At 46.6% G+C, this 16,384-nt stretch overlaps 3 protein-coding genes across 5 annotated transcripts; all 3 read right to left on the reverse strand.

The window, feature by feature from the left end:
- Window positions 1-392: 392 nt before the first annotated feature.
- On the reverse strand, window positions 393-1,688 carry LOC121191492. The gene is made up of 3 exons (XM_041052663.1): window positions 1,549-1,688; window positions 1,349-1,404; window positions 393-1,303 (listed from the first exon to the last, which is right to left on the reverse strand). The coding sequence occupies exons 1-3, from the start codon at window positions 1,686-1,688 to the stop codon at window positions 630-632; spliced, it is 870 nt and encodes a 289-aa protein (XP_040908597.1). The 3' UTR covers window positions 393-629.
- LOC121188420 (MRG/MORF4L binding protein) lies at window positions 1,267-4,465 on the reverse strand. The gene is made up of 5 exons (XM_041048175.1): window positions 4,243-4,465; window positions 3,154-3,275; window positions 2,936-3,017; window positions 2,557-2,631; window positions 1,267-2,427 (listed from the first exon to the last, which is right to left on the reverse strand). Exons 1-5 carry the CDS (start codon window positions 4,382-4,384, stop codon window positions 2,225-2,227), a joined length of 624 nt encoding a protein of 207 aa, XP_040904109.1. The 5' UTR covers window positions 4,385-4,465; the 3' UTR covers window positions 1,267-2,224.
- A 551-nt stretch (window positions 4,466-5,016) lies between these two features.
- hm13 (histocompatibility (minor) 13) lies at window positions 5,017-16,227 on the reverse strand. Of its 3 annotated transcripts, XM_041048147.1 has the most exons (13): window positions 15,840-16,227; window positions 14,606-14,641; window positions 12,055-12,153; window positions 11,855-11,937; window positions 11,662-11,750; window positions 11,477-11,562; window positions 11,271-11,396; window positions 10,950-11,007; window positions 10,731-10,851; window positions 10,535-10,637; window positions 10,120-10,205; window positions 6,992-8,081; window positions 5,017-5,028 (listed from the first exon to the last, which is right to left on the reverse strand). In XM_041048147.1, the coding sequence occupies exons 1-12, from the start codon at window positions 16,062-16,064 to the stop codon at window positions 8,009-8,011; spliced, it is 1,185 nt and encodes a 394-aa protein (XP_040904081.1). In that variant the 5' UTR covers window positions 16,065-16,227; the 3' UTR covers window positions 5,017-5,028; window positions 6,992-8,008. The 3 variants fall into 3 exon arrangements, with proteins under 3 accessions (XP_040904081.1, XP_040904089.1, XP_040904098.1); XM_041048155.1 differs by lacking the exon at window positions 14,606-14,641; XM_041048164.1 differs by lacking the exons at window positions 5,017-5,028; window positions 6,992-8,081; window positions 14,606-14,641 and adding an exon at window positions 8,870-9,044.
- Between the last annotated feature and the right edge of the window lie 157 nt (window positions 16,228-16,384).

Genomic DNA, 16,384 nt, shown 5'->3' on the forward strand with positions numbered 1-16,384 from the left:
TACTTATTTATGGCTGTAACCAATGATTATGTTCTTTAACTGAAATGATTCGTTTTTAGTCAATTTGCTGTTTTGTCTATAAAATGTCACAAAACAGTGAAAAATGTGTTTTTTGTTAATAAACCCCTGCAGCTTTTTTTTTTTTTTCAACAAGTTGTAGTCGGTCAGAGCGGCGTCACTTCTTCACATCACATCATCTTTTCTTTATGAGCCAACAGTTTGTTTGTTCTTCAGAGAAACGTTTCCCTCTGACGCCTGGAGAAACACCTCACATCTCATCAGTGCTCTGCTGAAAGAAAACCACACGTTTCTGATCTGAGTTCAGCTTTAATGACACAAACAGCTGAACAGCCTCGCATCAGCTCATCATCCATCCATAAATTAAGATTTGGTAAAAAAAAAAAACAAAGGGAACAGTTTATTGTCATGGTTTAAAGATGTTAGAGATCAGCTGACAACACGCTCAGAGCGTCGACACTGAAACGTCACACATCACCAAGCACGAGAGAAAAAAACGGGTTCATCTGAACGTGACGCTGCCGCCTCCAACATGAACACAGGCAGGAACTGATCTGACGTCTGTTCTGCAGAAAACAGGTGAACTGGGATTATTGCATTGTACTTAACAGTCAGCTGTTTGCACCCTCACGTCTCAGACCCTCATGTTTCAGACCCTCACGCCTCAGACCCTCACGTCTCAGACCCTCACGCCTCAGACCCTCACGCCTCAGACCCTCACGTCTCAGACCCTCATGTTTCAGACCCTCACGCTTCAGACCCTCACGCCTCAGACCCTCACGCTTCAGACCCTCACGCCTCAGACCCTCACGCCTCAGACCCTCATGTTTCAGACCCTCACGCCTCAGACCCTCACGCCTCAGACCCTCACGCCTCAGACCCTCACGCCTCAGACCCTCACGCCTCAGACCCTCACGCTTCAGACCCTCACGCCTCAGACCCTCACGCTTCAGATCCTCACGCTTCAGACCCTCACGCCTCAGACCCTCACGCCTCAGACCCTCATGTTTCAGACCCTCATGTTTCAGACCCTCACGCTTCAGACCCTCACGCCTCAGACCCTCACGCCTCAGACCCTCACGCCTCAGACCCTCATGTTTCAGACCCTCACGCTTCAGACCCTCACGCCTCAGACCCTCACGCTTCAGATCCTCACGCTTCAGACCCTCACGCCTCAGACCCTCATGTTTCAGACCCTCACGCCTCAGACCCTCACGCCTCAGACCCTCACGCCTCAGACCTTCACGCTTCAGACCCTCACGCTTCAGACCCTCATGTTTCAGACCCTCACGCCTCAGACCCTCACGCCTCAGACCCTCATGTTTCAGACCCTCACTGAGCTGCTCTCTGTTACAACATTCATCAGAACATTCAGTTTCTGTGACACTTCATGAGAAACGTGGAATTTACTGAGCTTTGACTTAACCTGATGTTTTAAGCAGCAGAAACTGAAGGAAGAAGCAACAGACTGAATCTTATCTCTACAGCCACAGGAGGCAGGACTTTCCTCAGCCCTCAGTCTTCAGTCACAGCTGAGACGCAGAACATCCACCTTCAGGGACTCTGACTTTACACATCAGGGTTTCCTGGTCGTTTGAGGGCTTCAGTGTCTGCAGAGGCAGCTGAGTGAAGTCTGAGAAATGTCCACAGGTGACGTCGCCTGAGGACATTTCTCAGGTGACGTCGCCTGAGGTGAGCTGAGCAGACCATAGATCCTCTTTAAAATCTGTCTGAATCTGTGGAGAAGAATTTCAGACCGAGCGAATCAAACTGGAGCTGAAGGACAGGAGAAACAGGAGGGACACGCCCCCCCCCGGGAAAACAACTTCCTGCTCTAATACAACAATTTAATAAAAATACTAATAAAACATGACGTGTCACTTCCTCCCACTGTGATCACATGATGAAAACTGCACCCAGCCAAAGCAGCAGAGGCTGACTGACAGGTGTGAAGCAGCCAATCAGAGAAGCCATGGAGTGAGCTGTCATTAAGGAACAGGTCGGAGAGGTTCCACGACGTCACTCCAGCTGTTTCCTGTTGGCAGCGTAGCGATCGGACAGCGGACGGTCATGTGACACAAAGTTTGCACGTTTGACGGCACCTTCTTCTTCTTCTCTTCTTTTTCACTCATTTATTTTTCATCCTGCACAGTCCAATCACCTCGTTCTCCCTCCCTCCCTCCCTCCCTCACACACTCTGTCCGTCTCAGGTGCGTCTCCTTTTGACTCCTCCCGGACTCGCGGGGTTGGAAGACGACAGCAGTTTCTCGGCCGCTCGACTCCTCTTCCTCTTCTCTGCCTCCTTCCCTCCTCCTCCTCCCTCACTCCCTCCCTTCTCCTTGTCTCGCTCTCTCTCCTTCTCCCGACTGCTGCTCGTTCGCTCCGACATCTTCACCGATGAGTTGCTGCCTGAAGAGGAAACAAGTCGCATCAACACAACGAGCGAGGTTTGTTAGTAACAGTGAAATATGTGTTGTGTGCATTCAGCTGCCACAGAGCTCCATCTGCCTGCCATGAAAGCAACAGAGGGACGGACACCTTCTTCATGTGTAGCTGGAGGTTCTCTCTCCATCCTGAACTCCTCTTTGGTGTCGTCCTCTGAGCCCAGCTTCCCTACACACACACACGCACACGCACACACACACACACACACACGCACGCACGCACGCACACACACACACAGACACACGCACACACACACACACACAGACCAGAGATGATCCACGAGAGGGAGAATAAGCCAGAGAAGCTGTTCAGTGAAAACCAGGAAAGAACCTGTCGTATCCTCACAGGAATTATCGATGTGTAAAATAAAAATAAAACACCAGAAAGGAAACGAGGCCAAAACTACAGACACGTCGTGTCTCACGTCGTGTCTCACGTCGTGTCTCACGTTGTGTCTCATGTCGTGTCTCACCTTCTTTAACCTCCTGGATGATGTCATCAGGCAGAGAGAAACTCTTCTCTGTGTTTGGAAACGGCAAGATCTCCGACTCATGCTGCGTCACACACACACACACACACACACACACACACACACACACAGACCTCAGTCAAATACCAGCGGCTTCAGAAATGAAGAACACACTCAGCTGAGCATGCAGAGACACAGTGTGTGTGTGAGTGTGTCCTCACCAGAGCCTGCATGTCGTACATGGTTCCCAGGTGATCCCAGATGACGGAGGAAGAAACCTGTCGGCCGATGTTCTGACTGAACTTATCTCTGATGCAGATCATGTGGAAGTGACGGTTCACTCCTGCACACAGAGACAGAGTTTTACTGAGTCCCAGCTCCAAACGGCACAACTGTCGCACTACATACGACACACACAACTAGTATTTATAGTTTTCTCCAGTTAGAATTCAACACATTGATGTACTTTACCATTTTAAAGTAAGAGCACTTAACAGACTCATGCTGATGTAAATGTATTGATCTGCATCTTCATCGCTGCTGATTCACAAACAGCACAATCTTTTCCTGCAGTTTTAAAAGTTATGGGTCTGTTGGAAAATGATGGACTGACTCATTTAAAATCAAACAAACAAAAACAAAGTGTGAAAAAGATGAAACAGATCCATGACTTTTACCGTCTGAAACCACGACACAAAGCTGAAAAGACAAAGCACATTTAGAGACACGGCTCGGTGTGAAGGTTCCAGGATCAGATTCATTCTGCGAGTCCTGTAACAGGTGGTCTGGACTCCACAGAGCCCTGATCAGTCTGGGACCACATGCAGAGACAGAGACACTGAGGCAGGTTGTCCAAGACGCTGGAGCGACCTGTCTCAGGTACCTGAGAAACCGTGTGCAGGTGTACTGAGGAGAACTGGTGCTGTTTTAAAGGCAAAGGTGGGGTTCACCGCAAATCCTGATCTGATTCAAGTTTTCTATGGTCACTGCAGTTTGTATAAATTCCACTGATCAATAAAACATCCACAGCTCGGAACTTCCGCTGAACGCGACTTTTATTCTGTAAAGTTTGGCTCGGTGCTGCGTTTGTTCTCTCAGTAGCAGGAGTGGGTCTGGTTAACGATGCTAATCAGCTCTGACTAAATTAACGAGTTCATCACCAGTAACGTTATTGTCCAATATTTACATGGACCCCTCAGACGCACTTCGAAGACCCTGGGCCGTTCCCCGGTCCTCGGTTTGTGCCGGTAGGACTGGCCGCCGTTAACGGCTCCAGCAGCTAACATGCTAACATTAGCCGCGTCTCTTACCGACGGGTTTGTGTCCGATCATCGCGTGAAACAGGCAGACCTCCACCTCGTGGCTCCACACCACCGAGTCCTCCCCGGGAACCAGCCCCGAGTCTGGGGGCTTCTCATCGGTCTGGTTCAGCGTCACGTCTGCCTCCCCCATCTCCAACTAAAAGGTTAAAACAGACGGAAAAAAGCTCCTGAACGGAACCGGAGTCTGTTTTGTTCCGTCTGCAGCGGCAGCCGGAAATACGAAAGTGTTTCCGTTTATCATTTTTTCAGAATAAAAATCGTCTGCACTGAAAATGATTTTTTTCCCCCGCTGAATAAATAAGTACTTAAAAAAACAAACGAATTAACAAGTGAGTAGTGAATAATAAAAGATTTAATACTGCGAAGTTTCAAATTAAACAAAAATCACTTTCCAAAAATGCAATTGTGGGTGAGTCCACTGAAGAAGCAGAAGAGAAATCTAATTCACAGTGTTTTAAGATTTATTCCAATAATTTGAAGAAAAAGATTCCCATCTAAATTTAGATAATAATCCTAATGAACAAAGGAGTGGTCAATTTGCAAAACAAAATACTTCTGGGTTGTTGTTGTTGTTGTTTTTTCAAAATAAAAGCAGAATGTCAAAAAGTCAGCAGCACTGAAATCTGAATTCCTCCAGTTCAGTCCTGACTTTTTAAAGATAACTTGTATTTGAATCTGATGAACTCATCTGAGTGTTTCAAATACGCATCAAACATATACATAATACATAAATATAATTTGTATGATAATTTAATTTCCTAACACTGAACTGAACTCAAATAAATAAAATGATAAATAAAAACTGAATTCAATGACACTTTAATTTCAACACAAAGTGTTCATCAGTGGTTAAGTATCGTAGTTGGGTATTCAGTGGCATTAGCTGAGCCAACATAATACAGAAACTTAAACTTAACTTAAAACATTTCAATTTTGTTAATCTTTATGCCAAGTCCTGGTACTTTAATTATTATTAAAGTTATTTCATTGTTATGGAGTCAAAGAAGCATAAAATTGCTGATCAGGATGAAGATGGAAACACAAAGGAGCAGACTGACTCAGAGTTATGCTTCTCTATACGGTGATCAAAACACCAAAAAGTTTATTGCAAATAAAACAGATACAGTCGGGGCCGTAACACGGCCTCCTGCACAAATACAACCAGAGAGAGAGAGAAAGAAAAAAGATAAACAGGTACATTATATTTAAAATGAGGGGATACTGAACTTCACTGAGCTGAAAATGAGTGATCCTGTTTCTTTTGTTTTTTTTTTCATTTTTTACATCAAAATACAAAACTGTGCATCTCTTAATAAAGCATCAACATCAATTACATCAAGAATATTAATGTGAAGCTGAATACATCCAGTCAGAATGGCTTTTCTCAAGCAACCAAAAACTTAAAGATCAGTACTTAAAAAAAAATCTAACCGTAAATAGATTTAAAATGATAACACTCATCTCCGGGACATTCACTAAACGTCTCCATCCAAAAACGTCAGGTGAACACAGCATGATGTGCTGAAGAACACGTGCTTTAATTTTGTAACACGTTAAACAAAAAATTCTTCCAAAAATGCCAATAAACAATAAACAACTAATAAAAGCAGCAGAAATTCTGAGTTCTGTGATAAAGTCAGTGTAATGAGGAAAACATCAGATTTTTTTTAATTATCAGAAGTCGGACTCTTCCCTTTCTTAACTCTGACATTTATTTTGAAATTCTAACTTTTCCATAAAAATGGCTACTTTGAGAAACTGACTGTGAAGGGCCACTCACCATTTTGACACAGAAAGATCAATTGCATTCTGGGAAATGTAGTTTTCAGCACTTTTTTGGGGGGTGGGCTAAACCTGAACTAACTTTAATATCAAAACACTGACTTTCAACCACAGATGGTGAAATTTCTCTTCAGATTGACTTTGGGTGTGAGAGCTCTGCTGTGGCCTCTGTGTTCGGAGCAGAGTGAAGGAAAACATCGCTGCACTCTGACGACACCAACAGTACATTTATTCCACAGCTACATTATGTTTCAGTGTGTGTGTCACACCTCACACAGGTTTTCAGTAAATGTACCGTCAGCGTGGACAGTCTGCAGGAGCTGGCTTTTGTTACAGAATAAACACGATAACTCCTGTCTGATGAAAATCATTTTCCTGGTTTCATTACTGATGCTGCGGTTTGATTCCGTGGGTCAGAGCTGTTGTTCAGTTCAGTGTGTTCCTGGTTTGAAATAGGGTGAGGGGGTGAGGATGCTTCTGAGAGAATCTCCTCAGCTTATGGGTGAGGAGGCCACAGCCACCAAACATTAAACAGGCAGGTAAGCGCTCACCTGCTCTGTCCGGTTAAATACCTGTGAGCTCAAGGAAACATTTGGTCCCTTTGCTTTTTGACTCCAGCAGTTCTAAATTTTTTTTTTCCCCATGAAGAGTTATAATTCCATTTTCAAATAAGTTGTGTACGTTTTGATTTCTGAATCTTTGTCCACTCTCAGCCTGTATCATCACACAGAATTTAAACTCATCCACGTGATGGAAAATCTCTCTGCAGCAACAAGTTTCAAATCTCTGCAAGTTTTCATGGAACTGAACCGAACCACGGGGCTCAGAGCTGAGAGCCACAGACAGGAGGGCCGACACAGTGCTGAGGCACAACCCACTGTTGGTTCGGTACCAGGAATAACACCAGTATCAGCATTTAAGGGAAGCAGAGACAGAATTTACTGGGCAGGAGGACTGAACTGTTTTATCATGCTGAGCTGAACCTTCAGTCAGTGCATGGACTGACAGAGGTGAACGGACTTCACCTCGAAACCACAGCCGGCTGTATGAACCTCCATCAGGGATGAGACACGCAGCTGCTGCAGGCAACAGAAAAACAACTGGGTCTGAACCGAGTCCGACCCCAGCACATGAACAGGTGACTGTCTACCAGGAAAACGTTCAGCTGGAGTTTCCATCCTAACATTCTGGACTTTTACACAAAAATAAAACTGAGAAAAACAAAACAGGGCCGACAGAAAACACTGATGTGAGAAAGCAGAAGGCAGAGTGAGCGGCAGCCCGGCAACAAATACACCAGGAAACAAAGAGAGGCAGCGACAAAGAACCACACCTGGGTGATCTGTTCCCACAACCTCCTCCTCCGTAACAGGAGCGGTGTTACGCTGCGGCAGGTTTTCAATGAACGAGACTCACGGTTCTTTGTTTGAAGGAAACTAAAGAAAACAACAGAAGCGCTTGTTTTACCGTGAGATTTTTCCACGTTTGAGGCTGTTAAGAGGCTAAACCAAGCACTCCTTCAACCAGCGGAAATGTAACGAGCTGCAAACACACAGGAGGATCAGCTGAGACGATGCCGCGGCTGCTTCCACGCTATTGCTCGATGACAGGAAATCCAACACGACGCCGGCTTCATGGATGTTTGTGGGGAAAATCCTGGATGAGCTGGAGCTGCGCAGGTGTGGCGTTCCTGTGTGAGTGCAGCTGAGAGACAGACAGAGGAATCATGGTAGGCACCGAGTCTCCACAACCTTTAATTAGAAACACCACCACCCGCAGAGTGACAGCAGCCGGAGACCAGCGGCTGTTCCATGGTTTTCAAAGACAAACACGTTGGCAACATGAGCGCCGTTTCCCCCGGTGACAAACAGGAAGCTGAAGAGGCGAGAGGGGGAGGGGCTTCAGTGAAATGTGGTGGCAGCAGGCTGGATGAAGGTGTTTGGGGGGGAAGGGGGAGGGGCAGCGATCGATGCTATTGGTCCTTCTTCTCTGATTCTGATGAGTCCTCTTTAGCCCCCGCCTCCTCAGGAGAGGACTCCTCGTACCTGGAGGAGCAGAAGAAGAAGGGAGGACAAACAGAGCAGAGGAGGAGTGTTCAGAGTGATTAACCTCATCAATCATTCCCACCTCTAATGATAAACTATCAATTATTCCTTTAATTAACTGCAGCTCTGGTCTCTGCTCCAACCAGAACAGACCAGCACATAAACCAGTTTCACCTCCAGTCACATGGAGGATCACAAGGTTTGAGAGGAACGTTGCTTAAACTGAATCTGAACATTTAAAATGTTACAAGCACGGAAAGTAATTTTGTTAGAACAGAAGAACAGAGAAGAACCGAGAGAAGAACAGAGAGAAGAACCGAGAGAAGAACCGAGAGAAGAACCGAGAGAAGAACCGACAGAAGAACCGAGAGAAGAACCGACAGAAGAACCGACAGAAGAACAGAGAGAAGAACAGAGAGAAGAACCGACAGAGGAACAGAGAGAAGAACCGACAGAAGAACAGAGAGAAGAACCGACAGAAGAACCGAGAGAAGAACAGAGAGAAGAACAGAGAGAAGAACCGAGAGAAGAACCGAGAGAAGAACCGACAGAAGAACCGACAGAAGAACAGAGAGAAGAACAGAGAGAACAGACAGAGCAGAGATGAACAGAAAAGAACAGAGAAGAACAGAGAGAAGAACGACGGATGAACAGAGAAGAACAGAGAACAGACGGATGAACAGACGGATGAAGAGACGGGTGAACAGACGGATGATGGTACTGTGATGATGTTTTGTTAACGGGCTGTTTACCTGCCCAGGTGAGACAGAAAAGGGATAGTATATAGAGAAGGGGTGGGGCCTCTACATGGAGGTGGGCTGTAACCGGCGGCGACGGGGGGAGGAGCTTGTTGCCATAGAGACAGCATCCATGGAGCTAGCCAGGCTGGCAGGTGAGCCGCTTACAGTTGGGAAGGAAGTGAGCCTGGGAGAGCCAGGGAGAACTTCCTCTGACGACTCATAGCTAACCACGGGGGGAGACGGGGGAGAGAAGAGAAGGAAAGACGTGGAGAGATGGAAGGAAGGAGAGAGGACAGAAAATATGAAAAATAAAAACATAGGAAGATCAAGATGGAAAGAAAGGAGATAAAAGAAGAGGAGAAGAGAAAGATGAAAAGACAGAAAGAGAGTGTGTTAAGTTTTTATCTTAAATTCTAAAGTTAAAGCTGCTGCAGAGCTCTGCTGCTAACATCTGAGAGACGAGAAGGACGGAGGGTAAGGGGAGGGCTGGACATAATGAGACAGGCTGAGGAAGAAGGAGCGAGGTGATGAAGGAGGAGGAAGAGGAGGACAAGCGATGGAGGTGAAGGACTGACAGAGGTGTAGGGAAGATGTGAGCGGCTGTCAAACAAACATCACAGCGGTGAGGATGAAGACATGAGACAGATGGACAAGAAAAAGACAGACGTCTGACATCTACAAGCTCCCAAACATCTGATGATGCAACGTTTTCAGCTTCAGTTCTGTGCCATAAGATCACTGTGACAGAGGTCTCACTGAGGACCATCTGTCTCCATAGTTTGACTGTTGTGTCCTGCTATTGGACGTGAACAATGTCCAGTTCACTGACTGTCGTTCTGTATTTTGACAGATCACAGTGTCTGAAAACTTCACTTCTCTTTCAGCCTTTAAAATAAAATCTGTGTTTTTATTTTGGCGTTTCACTTGATGTGACGTGACAACAGGAAACGCTTCCTGTTTGTGTTTCAGACAGAAAACGGAGCGCGCGGCTGAAAGAGTGATTTCAGAAAGAGAAACGCAGATTTCAGCCAATCAGCTGTGAGCTTTCAGACCAGTAAACGTGGGTCATGTATATACAGCTAAACTCTGCTGTACCAACAGAATTATTTAGAGAATGTTTAACTTCTCAGACATTTCAGAAAACGTCCCAAGATTTAATCGTTTCCATGACAACTCATCCGACACCTGTGAGTCTGACTGGCTTTTCTGTCGCTGGCTTCAGTCTTTTATCTTTTGGAAATATTAAACTCCCAGGAATCACAGGAGCACCAGGACATGTGACTGCCACGGGCACTCACCTGAACATCTCTGTGAGCTCCCCTTTGAACAGTGCTACGATGACGGGGAAGCCGACACAGGCTGGGACCAGGTAGAGCAGAGCGGGCTGCAGACAGACAGGTGAGCAGGTTAACGACCAGCTGACGGCCGAGGTCAAACACATTTCATGTGTTCACCGGGGTGCACACAGCTTCATTCACCCTCAACAGGCAAAGGTGCTAACAGACTCAGCATTAAGACCAGGGACGGACATCAGTCTGAGCTTAGTGCCTGTGGCTCCTGTATACCTGGAGCTGTTTGGGCAGAAATACTGGAGCAAGTATTAAGATTTCCTCTGAATACCTCCGAGTTTACCGAGACATTTCTATCACATTCCACCAAAAAGACTTTTCATCTGATCCCCTCCCTCTGAACAGGGATCTGAACAGACCGTACCTGTGCGTGTTTGAAGGTGTGCATGACGAAGATGGTGAGGCCCAGTCCGAAGATGTAGGCCAGGAAGCTGGAGTAGAAGTACGTCCTGCTGTTCTTCTTTAGGCTGCGGACACAAAGATGGTTTTAATAAAACTTTACTCAACTTTACTCCTTGTCACATTATCACCAGCGAAGAAGACAAAGGGCAGGATGTTACCTGACGTCGAAGCGCAGCAGCAGGGCGATGAAGATACCTGGGATGACGATGTCACCCAGACCCAGCATGGCGAAGTTACTGGCCTCAAGCCCTTTCTCCAACAAGTCCTGAGGAAACACCACTGGAGGGGGAGAGAAAATCACAGCATGTCACACGCTTTTTGATTGGATCGTCTGTCACATGCAGGGAGAAACCACTGCAACCTGCTCACATACTTACATTTGATCGGTGCTTCGAAGGACTTGGCAACTGTTACCATGACATTGGTCCCAAACACCTGGAGAGAAGGAAACACAGAATCGGATCTTTTAAACTTTCAGCTAACACTCACTGCTGAGGATCCTCAGGACTTTGGTTTGTCTTCCATACAACACACTTCACACTGTCAGTTTCCTCATTCGTTTAAGCTCTCAGAGAAGTGACGGATCACGTTAGCTTATTCAACTTTCAACCAAACTAAATGCATCTGTAGAAAATGTTACTCTGAAAAATGTAAAGAGTTTTTATTGATAAGTTACTGAGTGCTTTAAATCGTCTCACCCAGAAGACGTCGTAGACAAACAGCCCCCCCAGCAGGATGCAGCCAGTGCTGACATTGTTCAGGTGGAGCAGCTCCACCCCATTCAGGGCAAAGGCCAGGCCAAACAGGTTATTGGCTATCCAGTGCTGTGATGTCAGAAAACAAAGACAGGTTATTGGCTCTGTGGCTGAACCTTTACCTTTCCCGTTAACTTCTCAGACTTTACCTTTTTGAGCAGGTACCAGACTCCCACCACACTGCTGATGAGCAGACACACCAGGTTCTTGGTGTCAAACTCATAGTTGACTATTTCTGCAGAAAGATACAGAGACATGAGTCCGACATGAGTCCGACATGAGTCTGAATTTGTTTTGTAATTTGGGTGAACCCGTCTTTCACCAGCAGTCTCACCTTCTTTGGACTCTCCGGAGCCCTGAGTGAAGAGCAGCTGGTACTGTTTGTTAGGGAACGAAGCTGGAAAGATTCTGGACATCAGAGGACTGAGACACAGAAACAAGGAGGAGGTGAGAACCATCACAAAGCGGCCTACCTGGCTTGTTGTTGAGCGTTACTGTCACATGCATGTGACTGTGTGATGCTTTACCTCATAGTGTGAGACAGAGCCAGGATGCCCAGGACGAAGAAGTAGACGGACAGCAGCAGGTTGATATACTCTTGAGAAAATACCTGCATCAAGACACAAGTCCAACATGAAACTGAGTGTAATGGACGGATTTATCCAAACCCCTCCCAGTCAGCTCTGCATGAAGCCCCTGCAGGAGTGCCGAGGAAACCCCTGGTTACCTTGAAAAAGAGGTAGAGCCCAAACAGAGTGCAGCTGGCGATGATGGGAAACCTCGCTGCGTCTCGGCTGGTGATTGTTTCTGGCATGTCTGCTGCATTCTGGGAAGAAAAACCAGAGGAGAGACATAAATACAGAGAGAACCAACAGGCGAGACGCAGTTTAAAGAGACGGGTGTTGTTTCAGTGAAAAGGTGGAACTGTAAATGTAAAAAATGACTCGTTATCTCAAAACATCACAGACTCAGTTTGACTGAGACCCACACACACACACACACACACAGATAAACTGTGGCACCAGACACTTCTGAAGTACGCTGAAACCACTTCACCTCAACGGGAACTAGTTTAGAAGAGTTTAACTAGGAACATAACTAACTGTAAAAGGACAAACGTGTTTACTGAAAGGTTTTCTGCACATTTCACTAAGACTTTAACATCAGAATTACACTTTGAGCACTGCACCTTGTATTCTGAGAACGATGGGACACAACTGTCACATGCAGAAATTCTCCATATTTAACCTGATCTGACTGAATGAAACTGCTTCATTTTACTGTACAGTTAGTGATGTGGTTACTCCTCTGTCCTGATGCTGATCAATGAGGAGAGGATTTCTGATTGCTTGAAACAAAGACGACAGATGACAGGAACCTGCCGCAGAGACCAAACTGACTTAGTGGGTATTCAGACTGAAAACTGCCTCGTGTTTCACTGTTTCACTGCACAGGGCTGCGCTGGTGAGGGTTGGCTTTTTCAGATCACAGTGAGACAATGAAATATGAGTCAGGAGGTTTGAGTGAAATATTCAAGTGTTTAGAGGTTTATCAGAGACGCGCACAGAGGTTTGCAGTGTTATGGCACAAGATCTGATCATTTCAGAAAGTAAACAGTTGTTTTATCTTTTGGCAGGATGATGCTGAACTAAACTAAAAATCTGGTGTCCATGTTACAAAGAAACCGTGGTAAGACAAATCTCCACTCGCAGGTTTTCTTTCCCTTATGTTCCAGGTGAGGACAATCTTAAAATTCACCAGTAGCTTTACCAACTGACAACCTACTAACCTAATTACCATTTATCAGTAAACTAAAACAAAAATGGAGGAGGGCGCTGGCAAACAAAGCCGTGATGATTGGATGATCACGACTCCGAGGCGTCTGAGAGTGTGGGAGCATTCAGGGTTCTTCTCCACCTGCTGCTGCTGCACCACTGAGGCAGCAGCAACAACACCACCTGTACAACCTCGTCTATCTGCCGACTCAGGACACACAGTGCAGTCACATGACACCACACGGGAAAATATAACGACTATAGACAGGTAAGACCCTCTGAACACTGACAGACATCGCTGGTCACACAGCTCACCGTCTGTCACACTCACTCTTTATAGAGACGTGAGTATGTCACAGTCTTTAGTTCTGAGCTTTGTCCTCCTCCTGCGTGGTCCTACCGTCTTTCTACACTCAGATCTGAACTGCTGCTGCTACCAAAGACACAGAGACAGAGATGAAGTGACTACTGCAGACTGACAGACGTCCCTGAGAGAGAAGCCTGAGAGTCACCTCCATCTATATTCTCCTCCATCTGCTCCCCTGAGACAGAAACTGGGACAGGAGAGAGAGAGGAGTAATGGAAGGAGGGAAAACAATAAAAAAGGAAAGCGATGACGACAGGAGGAGGAAGAGGGGAGGATCCTTGCTGCTGCACTAAAAGGTGAACTCTGTGTTAAAGGAACAGTTCAGTCAAATCACTGCTGAGTTTTGTCTGTTGTCCATGACTTAGAGTGTAAAGGGAAATAAAAAGGGAGCTGCTCTGATGTTTGAAAACTACGACAGATTCCACTTCATGCAGGCGGGAGTTTTAACAAAGTCCCACACAGCAGAAGGAATGTGTGGACGTGTGGACGTGTGGACAGGCGTGTTAGACAGACTGACACATTTACAGATATTTACGTGTGAAGTTCACCATGAGAGGAACGGTCCCTGTTTAGCTTTAACCAAGTTAGTGGATCTTCTCCTCCATCAACAGCCACTCCCTGTCGGTCCACTGTCCCCTCTGCTCCAGCCTTTGTTCAGCCACGGTCGAGAAGATTCCTCCTCTGCTAACCTTTCATGTCTCCTGGCTGTCCTCTTTCATCAGGACAAACCCACAGAACCGTCACATGAGCCGAGTGACCGAGTGTTTTATAACGTGACGAGTATTTAAATGATTCCTTACAATCAGCTGATTAATGAAGCAGATAAATGGGCTCAAAGCAAAAACTAGAAAAAGTGATTAATATTAACTAATATCTAAATACAAATTATATAAAAAATGTACAGAACCTTTATAGTAAACAACTTTGTGATGTTGCAGCTGAGTAAGTACCTCAAAACTGCACTTTAGTATAGTACCTGAATAAATGTACTTCATGCATAAACACCTGAGACACCTGACACTCGGTGCAGTCAGGCTGCAGGTGTAGTTTCACACCGTGAGTTCAGTTCATGCTGACACCTCCAGTGTTAGTGCCGTGAACAACCTGTGTGCAGTATGTGTGTATCTCATACTCACTCTGAACCCAGAATCGTAATCATTGTCTCCGAGCTCCTACAGACAGACCGACAGACAGAATGGGTGGACAGACAGATGTGCACAGACAGACAGGGAGAGAGAAGGATCAGATTGGCAACAAAGAGGAGGACAGGAAGCAGGGCCCAAAATCACAAGAGTCAGATACAGGAAACGCATCAGTGCTGCTGGTTTCTGAGAGGACGCAGCTCTTTAATGGCAGACAGAGCAGAGAGAGGACGGATGGCATGCGACAAGGTTCAAACCCAGGACATCACAGTTACACAGCAGGTGAGACAGTGCCTGTCTCCGTCTGTCTGTATTCTGTTTTTTTGAAATGTCTTTGCTTGTTCTTAAACTCTGTCCCTACTCTGAAGGCTGCGCTGCACCGCCGAGCCTCCATCACACCGAGCTGCTGCACAGGATGTGGGAGTTTCACCGTTACCTACAGAGAGCGACGCACAGCTGCGCATGTCCGCAAAACCCCCGAAACAGTGCAAATATATCCCTCTAGGACACGTCTCTCTCTCTCTCTCTGTCACACGCGCACACCGACACACCTGACGCACGTTTCCAGCTGCACGTCAGATCCTTCCAGTCGTTTAAAAATCCGCTGTCCAGCTCAGAGACTTCTCTCTCCTGTCTCTCTGTCTCTCTCCTTTTCCTTCTCTTCGTGTTTCTCTATTTTTTTTTCTTTCTTTTTTGTTCACCTCTCCTTCAGACGCGTGGTCTCTGCCAGGTACCAGCCTGACAGCAGGTAAACACCGGGGGCACCGGTGTAAATAAACACCTGAGGTGACGACCCCAAGAAAAAAACTGTCAAAAAGTGTAAACAAGTAAACAATGCTTTTGTTTTCGACCCTCGGCCACAAACACGTCAGAGAATAAAGGTGAGCAACAGGTGGAGATAAAGACTCGTTAAAGCTAATTCGCCGTTAAAGCGAACAGCTGTAACGTTTTCATTTCTGACGGAAACCGTTCATTTTTTATAACTTTATAAATAAATTTAACACTAACAGCTTCATTTAACTGTGACCTGTGTTTTTTTTTTTTTTTTTTACTATTTACTCTGATTAATGTTATTTAACACATTTTGGGACTCGTTCAGAATCACCTGGTGAGCCGTTAGCTAGCCGTTAGCTGAACTAGCTACCCGGCGGAGGTTAACGGCAGCCGGGCTGAAGCGAAACCTCAACGCCGAGGTCTGTTCAGGAGCGGGGCTGCCGCTGGAAGTTACCTTAGATTTGGAGCAGTTGACGGACCGCAGGGCTCCGAAGAAGATAGGCAGCAGCGCCATGAACACCAGGCTGCCGTATGCCAGCGCGGTGCCCTCCGGGGTGGCCACGAATTTAGCCGTAGCGTTCAGCGCCTCGGTCCCGTTGGAGTCCGTGGCGTTCAGGGCGTCCAGGACAGCGGCGGCGGCCTCCGGGGCCGAGGCCGGGACTTGTTCTGCCTCGGACATGGTTCTTCAGACAGGGGCTTCAGGGGACCGCGGGCAATGCTGGAGCTGTGGCGGAGGCTGGCAGACGGATGGAGCTGAAGGGTGAAGCTGCGTGTTTCTCATTCATCTACACCGCTGCTGCCGGAGTCTGGTTAAGGCCACGTTTCCTAAAGCAGCGAGCAGAGAGCGGGCACGAGAGAGGAGGTCTCACTCTGCCGCTGTTTCCGGGGGCCGAAAACATCTCTGACAAAATGTACGAAATCACACACTAACCGGAACACCTGTATACCTGCTTATTCATGAAACTATCCACGTGGCAGCAGCACATACAGGTCAGGAGC

The sequence above is a fragment of the Toxotes jaculatrix genome, chromosome 2 (genome assembly GCF_017976425.1).
Source record: "Toxotes jaculatrix isolate fToxJac2 chromosome 2, fToxJac2.pri, whole genome shotgun sequence".
In the NCBI taxonomy this organism is placed as follows: Eukaryota; Metazoa; Chordata; class Actinopteri; family Toxotidae; genus Toxotes; species Toxotes jaculatrix.

Bases quoted from the DNA above. Each gene is read 5' to 3' on its own strand.
- LOC121191492 (XM_041052663.1), bottom strand. From the start codon at position 1,688: ATGTCCTCAGGCGACGTCACCTGTGGACATTTCTCAGACTTCACTCAG. The intron at 1,405-1,548 runs GTGACTGAAGAC...TTTCTCATGAAG, and splicing joins GGATGTTCTGCGTCTCAGCT to TGTCACAGAAACTGAATGTT. The intron at 1,304-1,348 runs GTCTGAAACATG...TGAGGCGTGAGG, and splicing joins CAGAGAGCAGCTCAGTGAGG to GTCTGAAACATGAGGGTCTG.
- LOC121188420 (XM_041048175.1), bottom strand. From the start codon at position 4,384: ATGGGGGAGGCAGACGTGACGCTGAACCAGACCGATGAGAAGCCCCCA. The intron at 3,276-4,242 runs GTAAGAGACGCG...CTCTGTGTGCAG, and splicing joins GATCGGACACAAACCCGTCG to GAGTGAACCGTCACTTCCAC. The intron at 2,632-2,935 runs GTGAGACACGAC...GTGTGTGTGTAG, and splicing joins CATCCAGGAGGTTAAAGAAG to GGAAGCTGGGCTCAGAGGAC.
- hm13 (XM_041048164.1), bottom strand. From the start codon at position 16,064: ATGTCCGAGGCAGAACAAGTCCCGGCCTCGGCCCCGGAGGCCGCCGCC. The intron at 10,206-10,534 runs GTACGGTCTGTT...GTCTGTCTGCAG, and splicing joins ACACCTTCAAACACGCACAG to CCCGCTCTGCTCTACCTGGT. The intron at 9,045-10,119 runs GTGAGTGCCCGT...CCCCGTGGTTAG, and splicing joins GAGCTCACAGAGATGTTCAG to CTATGAGTCGTCAGAGGAAG.